The following is an 11,404-nucleotide window of genomic DNA, read 5'->3' as shown; positions in this document are numbered from 1 at the left end:
ATGTTACTTGTTGTATAATATATCTTGATGCAATGACAGAAACGGCAAAATCCCAGTCGGATGACACTAGGCTAAGCACAGATTTTTAGCTTGCGTGTTTTAAGCCAAACCCTTATTTACATTAGCCACGCCCCCTTGGGAGACCGCCTAGTTGTTTCATCCCACTTAACCCCTTCGGTGCTGATGACGGAACCGCTCCGTCATCAGCCGCGGTCGCGCTGTGCTGATGACGGAGCGGTTCCGTCATGGCCTGCCCAGCTCGATAGAACGCTCATGCGCGGCGCGAATTCCGCGCCTGCGCTGAGGGTTCTATTGAGCGGGGCGGGCCGTGACGGAACCGCTCCGTCACGAGCACAGCTCAACCGACGCTGGTGACGGAGCGGTTCCGTCACCAGCATGCGCCCGCCGCGCGGCCTCTCAAAACCCGTAGCACTGCGGCGGAATAGCCGCCGCAGTGAAGGTGTTAAAGCCCTGGCTGAACTAAAAAAAAACACAGCCTTTTGTAAAGGGTAAAACTTCACCCGGACTTGATCACCTTGGATTGTGACTTGATTTTGCTTGTGAGAAAGTGTCGCCCATAGTCGTTGAAATGTCACTCATAATTACATTGAAATTATGAAAATGTCACCCATAGAATTTTGAAACCTTGGCAGCTATGTCAACGGCATTCATTCTAGAGATTCAGGACGCTTTTCAACTTTCTCCAGGACAAGGTGAGTCAGCGTTGCTTCCGCGGCATGATTTACCAGACAACGAGAAAGTCCGAGACGTCAAGCTGTTTTACAACTGGGTCCTCGACGACGAGCCACAGAGCGCAGCATCAGCGGTAACCGTACGGCTCTGTGACTTCTCTTGCCTGGCTTTTAACTCCTCCTACTATTTCTCGCCCGCCAATGAACTATCACGCATGCGCCCTACGATCGTCTGGGACCTTTTTTCCGCCCTGTAGGGAAGTGACTTTTGCGCCTGCGCGATGTCCCGGATGGTCATGATAGTGACCGTGGACGCGGTTCCCCTCCTCGTTTAGCAGCGTAGTGTGACGCCGGGTTCCATGAGCCCGGCTGTCCCACTGTGTCGGTGCCGCCGCCTGGCCTGGGATGCTGAGGAAGCGGATGCAGCGCCTGCTGAGTATAATCAATAGGAAAATGATGAAGCTGCTGATTGGAATGGCTCTCATCGCCTATGTGGCCTGTGAGTTTGGGGGGCTTCATTCATTACTGGTACTTCTTGCACCGGATCTCCCTGTAGACACTGCATCCTTTCTCCTCTCTCTTCCAGGGGCCAGGACTCTTCACGATTTGCAATATTTAAAATTGTTGGTGCCTTACGATGCCTTCCTCCCTTCTCTTTGGGGGCAGATAGCTCCCGCCTCTCTGTTTGCACACGTGGCCATTGCCCCCTCCCCTTAATGCGCATTCCATCGTGTCACCGTCCCTATTGTTTACACCATGCTTCTCACATTCCTTGCCTGTCTCCTGTTATCTGACAACGTTGTAAATAAAGTAGGGACTTGTATTCGTAGGTGGAGGTTCTTTTCAGCATATGCCACTTTTTTTCAACCTGTATTAGTGTGGTCTAGTATTTTGACTGTCATGGCTCTTCAACCTGTTGTTTATTCTGTTTGCATGTTTGAACAGTTTTCTAACGATATTATTCTTTAAAATTGTTATTAATTGAAAGTATTGTAATCAACTTTACTTGGTACTATATCCTGTGTTTGTTCCGCTAAGCATCTAGCCCCTTCGCAGTTTGGAGGAAAGCAGGTTGGGTCTCGGGTAGTCTTGTGTTTTTGTGCTCTTTAGGCCTCTATAAATTATTGCCATCTGTGTTAGATCCTGATAATAGGTACTGTAAAGGATTGCTGTGTCGTCCTTTGCTGTAATATCTTATTCTGTAAGGGCTGTCTGTCTCTTATAAATTATCCTCAATAAATTATCCTCAGTCCACTCTTCAGATCGTTCTTTTTCCCTTCCATTTAGTATAACTTTTTTCTTTACCCCACTCCATCCTTCTTGCTCATCCTCTCACTCATGTTTTTTACATTTATCTTCCTCTCTTGCTTACGCTTCCATCTGCTTCTTTCTAGCCTCTTTCTCACCCAGCAGTAGCACACACTCTCATCTTCCCCTTCTGTTTTTAATTTCTCGCCAAATGTTAGGTTTGCCATCCAAAGCTGACCAAGTTGAGGAAAATGTGCATGGCAATAGAAGGTGTCTGGTGCACCTACTTGTCCCTCAAGTTGATGTTTGTGTCTGTGCTGGAGCGACTCTACTAGGGAGCATTTAAACAGTAATGGCAGTAAGTTGTAGGTAGTCCAGCAGTTCATTACCCATGAACTCTCATAACCTTGACCGGTTCACAGCTGATGACTGTGCTGCTAAAGTGAATATAGATCGAACTTAAAGCATTACTATTATATATAGCTCCTTAATGGTTCTTAAATATGATATCCACACATCAAAAGCAATTGTGAAATTCCAGGCTATTTAGCTTGTGTATCACCGCTCCATTTCTGTCCTGTGAGCTCTACTGTCTTCCTCTTAATGTGCACATGAAAGTACCTCATGTAGCTGAATATCTTTCCTGATTGTTTTTTTGGAGTAGAATATCTTCCCAACCAGCAGCCATGTTGGTCGGTCTCATTTCTATGTAACATCAGTCAGCAACTTCCTTCCCTTTGCTTCTCCTTACCTTTCATTTGGATGAACAGTCAGCCTCTTTTCCAGGACCGATCATGATACTGTAATCTGCTCTTTGAGCTTCAGTTTGCATTTTGACACGTTTACTTTTTCACAATAGCCCTTACAAACATCTCGTTCTTTCTGACATCAAGGAGCCAAATATCATCGTTGCCATGCACACTTTGGCAACAACGTGCCCAACAAGATATATAATACAACGCGTTGAACTTTTTTTGAGATAATTTTATTGATTTAAAGAACAAATGCATTACCACCATATGACATTTTCCAATGATACAAGTCGTTACCGCAGAAGTTAATTTGGAATACAGACAGATTATTGGTTGAGCGAGCCACTGTGACATAAGAACATTACATATATCTACAGAAGTGCGTTTTGGTACATTTAGTCCTGTTGATTTAGCCATTTTCCCCAGACCCTGTTATATTTGGTTGGGCATCAACGAGCCTCAAATTAGGGTTCTTCCTGAGCAGCACACCAATCCACTCCTCTGCACCATTTTGCTATGCTTGGGGGGTTTAGCCTGCGCTCAGGTAGCTGCAATATCTAATTTGGCCACCGCAACTGCCGTCCCAAGGAATATTCTGTCCAATTTAGAGCCATCTAGGCCGTCCATTTCCCCAAGGATGAGACGTATGGGATCGTGGGGGACCTGCAAGCCCAAGACCTGTGTGAGTTACGACTCTTGCTGACCAGTAAAGGGCAAGGTTTGGGCATGTCCAAATCATGTGATAAAAGTCTGCCGGTGCTTGGCCGCAGCGCGTACCATTTGGTGAGGGATGCAACCCTGCCTTATGGAGGCGTGCAGGGGTGAGGTAGTCCGGGTGCATATAGTATAGCTGAATGAGGCGAAGTTTGGTTGAGGTTGTGATGGTTTTGGGAGCCATAAGGGCGTCACGCCAATCTTCTTCCTCCAGGGGACACAGCCATCCTTCCCAGCGGGCACGGAGCGGATCAAGGGTTGCCGGGCCGTTGTTGACCAGGGTACAGTATACTCGAGACACCCCTCCCCAAGATCCCCATCATGACCTGAGCTTCTAGCGGACTGAATTCGAGGAGTGACGTGCCTGTTGAGATGTGTACTTTGAGGGCATGACAAAGTTGCAAATACTTATAAAATTGTGAGGTGTGGAGTGTGTAGCGTTTCTGCAGGTCTTGGAACGCCCTAATGTGGTTGCCTAACCAAACGTCCCCTAATGGGGATATCTCGATGTGGTCCCATTGTCTGAATCCCGTCAGGGTCGCCACCTCCCTTAACCACAAGCTTTGCCAGAGAGGTGTATGCTGGCTCAGTCTTTTGTCCCATCGTAACGCGTTGAACTTTACAATACCTTGTATTACAATGTTATAATGTTGTACTGTTACTATGCAAACATACTGGAAAGTACTGGTATTTATATCTCACCTCTCTTAATGCCCCTTACCCCTACTCATCCCTTAACTCTTAACACTTATTAGCCTTTACCCCATCTGTAAACCATTAGAAAATCCTTAGGGGCTGATTAAGATGATGGTCGGACTAGCCTCCAACCACCATCGTTGTGGGAACAGGACCAGCCAACAGGTAGTTGGTGGTCCCGCCTGCCAAATTACGATCCAACCGCTGTGGAGGCAGTCATAAACATGCCTCTTTGCGTTGAGGCTTGTGCTGTGGCCCATAAAAGGGCCGCAGCACAATCCCTAATGCCAAGGCATGTTTGTAAACATCCCTGCACCATTCGGTGCCTGCCACACAATGCAGGAATGTTTAGGGTAGTACTGCAGGGCTCCACAAATCCATTCGCCCGCTCGCATTTGCGAGGTAGAATTAATGAGGGCAAGCTATTTTTATTTCCTACTTGCCCTTTCTGGCGAGTAGGAAAACAAACTAACTTTTGTCCTCTGTCTTTGAAAACGGAGCAAATGTAACAAGATAACAAGATTTAAAGGCATTTTTATTGCTCACAAATCGAATGAGCAATAAAGATGCCTTTAAATCTTGTTATATTGTCACATTTGCTCCGCTTTCAGAGACGGAGGTCAAGTAGGTTGCAGTTAGGTCGAGGAGATTTTTCAAGGTACTAGACCTAAAGGACTAGTACTATTTTTTTGGGATTTTTCGAGCCCACTACTACAGGTGCCCCATAGGGCCCATAGTGGGGGGCCATGGTGGACAGGGACCCCAAAAAATCCTTTCTGTCAGCCTTTTCAAGTCGGTTCTTCTGATACAAAAAGGCTGACGGAAAGGTGGACAGTAATCCCCACAGCAGTACCTAAGTAGGCACCACCTCCATTGTGGGAAATGTGATCCGACCGACGGGCTCCTTGAGCCTGTCGGAAGCTGTTGGTCGGTCCCTGGGGCAATGCGGTCTGACCTACCACATCGAATGCGGCTGTCTGACCATAGTTATAGATGTTGGTGGGACTGATAATAACGGCACGCCAGTGTAGGTCCCACAGATATCGTAATCGGCCCCTTACTAACGCTACTCTTCATTGAATCCTCAAAACCCTAAACCTGTCCCTGAATACCCCTTACTAACCCTTACTCATCCGTTAACCTAATAATGTCTAATATTTTGTAAGTCAATTAAGTATTTTATATTTGTCTGTATGTGTGTGCGTGCGCACACACGTGCTTATGCCATTTAAACAAAACACATAAATTATATGCGTAGTAAAGTCCCACTTTTTAAAGCACCTGAAACGGCCTAGGTGGTATTTACCTGTATTTATCAAGACTGTGGTGTAAAGATAACATACTTTAGGAGCCACATCTTTCTTTCCTCCATTCGATAGAACAGTGGTCTGCTGAACCAAATATGTGCACTCCTTCCAAAATGCCGCAGTTAAAGCATAGAGTGGTTCTCCTAGTGTATCGGTCTTAGATTTTCAGTCTGTCTCCTGCAGGCTTCCTTTGATGACAGTTATCTTCTCGGTTCTTCTTCGCTATTCTTGACCTCCTTCAGTGATGTTGTTCCTCCGCAGTCCTCTTCTTTTAAAATGTCAACATTATTTAAATGACAGTCACACATAGATCGTACTACACTTCCATAGTTTTTCTTGATTATTTGTCAGTGACCAGACCATTACTTTCCACTTCTTAAAGGCTCAGTTCCTCTAAGCAGGTAATCCTCTAGTTACTTACCTATGGGCCACCCCCCTCCACCTCGCTTACATAGTTGCTCTCCTTCTGCTTATGTCGACAACTTCTTTGATGAATTTAGGGGTGACATTGAAATCCACTGTTCAACTGCAGTCCTTAACTACTTCCAGAACAGCAAGGCTTTAGCTTCTCATCATGTCGAAAATCTCCAGCACACTCCCTCTCAGTCAGCTACCTCCTTGATCAGTATAATGGTTGTGAGTATACTTCAGTACTGTAATGGCCTAGAGGTGCCCCGGAGCGCCACCCTCCCCAATCCCCGTTCCTTCCCCTCAATACATTTCAAAACGTAACACTTGTGGTATAGTAGTTGCTCACTTTTTCAGCCAACACATCTTCTCATTATTACGGATGTACAGGGTACAATAAGATAAAATCCTCCTTAATTCAAAGCCACCCGTGGCGCCTCTTCCGCCTTCGCTTTCACTGTGATGTCTGCTGCACCCAACCCTCTTCCATCTGTTTTTTTTTTTTATATGTAGCTCTTAAATGTAACATTCTCATTGTGCACACTAGCAGTTCTGGTATTGTATCTACTTGCCTCTTTAATCCTTCCTTTGTGGATTTAAAAAGAACCATAAATAAACATTCTCACACCGGAGAACATGGACTCTGGATAAGCCATAATTGTCTTTACTCCTTGTCCCCCCTCCCCATACACCAAACTCCCCATAAACCAAACTCGACCTGTGCTAATTACCACTGCATTGTAAATATGAGTCACTGTAAATGTACATATGAGATTACTGTGATTCTGTTTGGTCTGGGGGAAGTTCAAATTGAGGAAGCCAATTCTGTTGGCATCTTAATTGCTACACCATTTCCTCTCTTATATTGTCAAAGCTAATGACTTACACCATGTTGATTGTTCCAAAGTGGTAAATGTCTTTTTCTAAATCTTTTATTTTTTTCTTCAAGTTTGGTTTCTTTCGGGTGTAATAAATCCTGCGACTATTGTCTGCTGTCCTTCCCTTACTTCCCCCTCATATTTTTGTGCTTCTTTCCTGGATCTCTTCCTCCTTTCACTTTCCTCCCATCTGCTTCTCCACCCTTCTCCTTGACATACTAATCTTCTGCTCATGCTTTTCTTTAACGGGGTGGCCACTCCCTTATGTGGTTTCCTCTGGTTCATGCCCATCCACTCCTCCTCCTCCATTTTTCTTTTCACTATTTTCCTGGATTTCTCTTGCCCCCACCCCCTTCTGCTCTCATAGCTCTACCCTGCCACCTTTTGACTTTCCCTCATATCCTGCCTTTGTGCCTCAAAAAGCTGATCGAGATGATAGCATTTCATTACAACAAGTCAAGTTGGGCTTGGAGGAGAATGAGTTAAAGAGATATTGCAGAAGTATTAAGATATGATGAGTTGCCTCGAAGATGGAGGATGTGACGCAGTTCTCCTCCGCTTAGCCGAACAACTGACTCAAAAGTGGTTAAATTGCTTGCTAAGAAACTTGAACAAAGATGACTGCTCTAATACAATGCATCTCACCCCAGGTAGTGTTGATTAGCAAGTTGAGCAACTAGGCATCATTTCATGGGGCAAGTGACTTCCTCTTAGCAACGCTGTGTTGAACTCTCTGAGCGGATAAAGGTACCTGCTGAGACTCTATACTTGCTAGAAGGCAGAGCGAAGCTTGAGTGCTGGCTCGATGCGGAGGGTCTCTGTGGCTCAAATCTCCAGGATATGTGTGATAAATCACTGCGCTGGGTGCAGGTTTTTTCAGGGCTAGTTCCACTTAACCAGTCCTCCTTCAGCAATCTTTCTGAGCAGGCTCTTTTCAGAGCCCTTTGCAAGTTCCTACTTCACAGGATAGCACCATGCAGTGGGCAGGCTCTTTCAGCTCTGCTGTACCATGGAACAAGTCCCACTAGCGGGCATGCGCTTCTGTGGGGATTTTTCTAAATATTTAGGTGGACCCCAAGACAAGAATTTGTGCTGCCTGTTTTGGTGAGGCGTACTGGAAACAAAAGTTGAAGACAGAGTTGGGGACAAAAGTTTCCAAGGTCTCTGGTGAGCCATTGGGATTATACCAGCGTAGCAGATCGGGAAGCCTTCCTTTCTTCTTCAACTCCAGTCAGGTTCTCTATGTGCAGTGGCCCAAGTGGGTTGTTCTAAAAGGTAAACCGGCTTACTATCGGGTGTATTTCTAAGCCATTTCTAATTATTCTGCATGCTTCCGACACTCTTGCTTTTTACAGATGGCATCAAATCTATTCCAGAGCTACATGCTGAAATGGTGACATTTAGGTCTCAAAAACACCATTATTCTTTGTCCTCCAACTTCACCCATGTCCCTTCCAGTTCATGCTACTGAGCTTCAGGGGAAAACCAGCAGTCTGCATCACTAGGTACATGTTGTTCCCTCAGGCAAAGGACCTAGGTAAGTCTGTTTTTCCAGCTCTCTCCAGGGGCAGAGTGTTCAGACACTGTCGAGTAATTGTCCACAAGTTTCAGTGGCAAGTTTGTCCTGCCATCCTGTGTTTCTTGTGAGAACCCTTTAAAGTGACTCCTGCAGACGTCCGCATTTATCAAATGTGAAGTGAGGGTAATTCGAGGCAGAAATGTGTATGTTTTTTGGAATGTAGCTGAATATACACACAATCTGTAAAAATACCCCATATCTGCTGTCTCTGCTTAGCATAACTATAAGCAACCTGCGCTAATGGTCTTTTTTTTTATCCTTCTGTAGAACATTTTGTTCTGATTGAACACTCCAGTCAACAGTTACACATTTATTGGCCTATTACATAACATGAGTGTACTCCAGTCGCATCGGTTGCTAGTAAAGCATGAAGTCTAAACCACACTTTTCAGAGTTGTAAATGTTTTTGGATCAGTCTGTTCTTCACCACCACTGCACTTCCATATACCCTTGACATCTGCTTAGAGAACCTGTACAGAAACGCCTGACTTACACAAGTCTCAAATATGGTAATTTTAGAGAATAAAAAGGCCTCGCATTTAAAACGTAAAGCGTGGCTTGGCTTAGTGAGTAGGCTACTGCCATAGCCAATATCAAAGTACCGGATACAGAGCAAACAGCCAGGGGATTTTCTGACTCAATCCATCTGTAATGCCCTTATGAATAAGCTTGAAGCGCTAAACAGCGCCTTTTGTTAAAGGTGAATTTAAATAATCTATGTTGTGGCAGAAATGATGTGTCTGCAGGGTGCAAAGATAGTTGGTTCATTTTGCAAATCACAATGTTGTGGCCTATTGGATTTTGTTAACCTTAAAAGCATTAAGTGGCTGGGAGAGTCCACAATATACACCATAAAATCATGATTGCAGGATTAGGGGTTTGAGTGTTTGATTTTGCTGTAGAGAGTTTTGGAAGAGAGTAATACTGAAGTCTGTAGCTTCTTCTATGCAAGTGATTTGTAGGTTGGCAAACGTGAATTTTTATCATAGCTGTAACTGGTAGAATCTATTTGTTAGTACAGTATACTTGAAGCACTGGTATAAGCTATGTTGTACTCCAGAATAATTTTAGGTATTGATGGAGTTCAAGGAAATAGTTGCATTATTGATATTGGCTGGCTCCATCTGAATGGATTGGCTCTCAAAAAAACTTTAATTCCAAACGTTTTCTTTCATGAGCACCTCTTGACGTAGTTTAGGAATACCATGACCCAAAGTTTAAAGTATTTCATTTTGGAGTTAATCTTAGTACTTTTATTGCTCTTGCATGACAAGCACTGCTGTAGGTGGCAACTCATTTGGGCTCGGCAACCACACTGAATATTTCTGCTAGTCATAATGGCCAGTACATGAGTAGTAAACCTTTGTCTTACAGTAGTACATTTCAAGTTGTGTTTCAGTCTAGAATCTGTTTAAGGCAAAATGCGCCATCCAATTCTCTGAAAGTGTGATAACTTGCCCCAGAGTAATGTTCAACCTGAAAGCCTACCTACCCGTTAATTTCCTTTAGCTTAGCACCTGCTTAGTCAGATTTGCATAATTGTGGATAAAAAACTGTCCTTAGGGATCTATATCTTGAAAGACCTGCACATACACCTTTACACTAATTGAACACAAAAAGTCCATTGTCTGAACACCCCCTCCCTCATCTTTCTTAGTAACTTTGTCCTCTGCATTTCTTCATCCCTGGAGTGGTTGGTACAAGTGTATCTTGAAGTAGTCTAGACAAACTATAGCTAGAGACCTTGCACACTCCACTATTGGGAAATAAATATTTGTGACCATTCAATTCTTTTTTTATGGGTAATATTATTTCTGAAATTCAAAAAATGATGTCCAGGTCTTTTTTAAACTTAGTTATTGAGCTGTTCCAAGAGCCAAAGCAAGTACAATGATGTATTATCTACACACCATCCAGAACTAGACCCTCTGTCTTGGACCACTATGAGGCATTGGTAGTTTTCCTTCATCCTGACGTAGAGGTGGTCTGGACAACACTCATTGTTACTCGACTTTGCATTGTTTTTTTCAAGGTGGTGGTCATTTCACTATCACCTGACCGCAAAAGTGGCTGTTTCTGGACATGCAGATATATTTTGCAGAAGAAGGTGACTATGTGGCTGTCTGAGGCAACACACAAAACGCCATTTTCCTGGATTAGTTTGATGACTGAATTTTTATTTGTCTGCTGTGGTTTTGGAAAAAAGTTGAGCAGCTTTAGGTATGTTAGTGGATGTGCTTTATTGGACTCTACCCCTAGCCCCTACCTGTTCGCAACACCCCAAATTGGGTGTGGGAGGAGGCCTGGCTCTCTGAAGGTGAATAATTGGATATGCTTTATACCTTTGTTGTGTTATATTTTAAATATTTTACTTTCTACTCCGTGTTCGTGGCCGCTGCTCAACTCCTTTTTTCTCCGCTTGTTTTTTCTCTCGTCTTTCTCTTCTCCATTAGTTCTGTGTACTTGAGACACTTGTGCTATGATTGCGACAAAGCCACCTCATAGTGATAGTAATACCTGACTTAGTTCAACTTTATACATAAACGTTACATACTTCTGGATCGTCCATTAATTCAAACCACAATAAGCTCAATGTCTGCTTCCCTTGGCTATTGATTCCAGAGGGTAGTGTTTTCCAGACAGCTGCTTCATTGAGCTAGTTTTATCTTCCTCCACTTGGTCCTTTCGTTGTTTGCACTCAGTTATAGGCGCAAGACAAGAATGTGCAATAATGCTGTCTTAAGGCAGTTAACAGCTGTCGGTATACAGCAGCATGCGTGCCATGGACCTAATAGGGCGCATACCCTTGTCACCCCTTACATGTAGACACTATCACTCATTCCTGCTGCGTTTCTTATTTGTAGCTAATTTTGTACAGTGAGCACATGCATGCATGATTCGAACAAGTTTGAAATAGAACTTTGCAGTTAGTGATTTGTCACAGGCTCTAGAAATAACTATACTTGAGATAAAACAAAATACTACTGTATCCTGTTTCAGTTTATTACAACTGATGCCAATTTTTGCAATCTAGCACAATTCTTCCCATTGTACCAAAATGGTGTTGTCAAAATATCTCTTACTCTGATATTTGGAAACAAGGATTCCTTTATTCCTTGTTATGTTTACA

At 43.9% G+C, this 11,404-nt stretch overlaps 1 protein-coding gene across 2 annotated transcripts in view; it reads left to right on the top strand.

Moving 5' to 3' along the window:
• Positions 1-959: 959 nt before the first annotated feature.
• Positions 960-11,404, top strand: part of LOC144773239 (UDP-glucuronic acid decarboxylase 1) — a 161,121-nt gene continuing 150,676 nt past the window's right edge. For both annotated transcript variants that reach the window (XM_078658145.1, XM_078658144.1), the window contains exon 1: positions 960-1,191. In XM_078658145.1, the coding sequence (XP_078514271.1) occupies positions 1,098-1,191 (94 nt within the window). In that variant the 5' untranslated portion in view covers positions 960-1,097. The remainder of the gene's footprint in view (positions 1,192-11,404) is intronic.

The sequence above is a fragment of the Lissotriton helveticus genome, chromosome 8 (assembly GCF_964261635.1).
Source record: "Lissotriton helveticus chromosome 8, aLisHel1.1, whole genome shotgun sequence".
Classification (NCBI taxonomy): Eukaryota; Metazoa; Chordata; class Amphibia; order Caudata; family Salamandridae; genus Lissotriton; species Lissotriton helveticus.
Note: the sequence above shows the minus strand (reverse complement) of the source record. Positions and strands in the feature narration are given on the sequence as shown.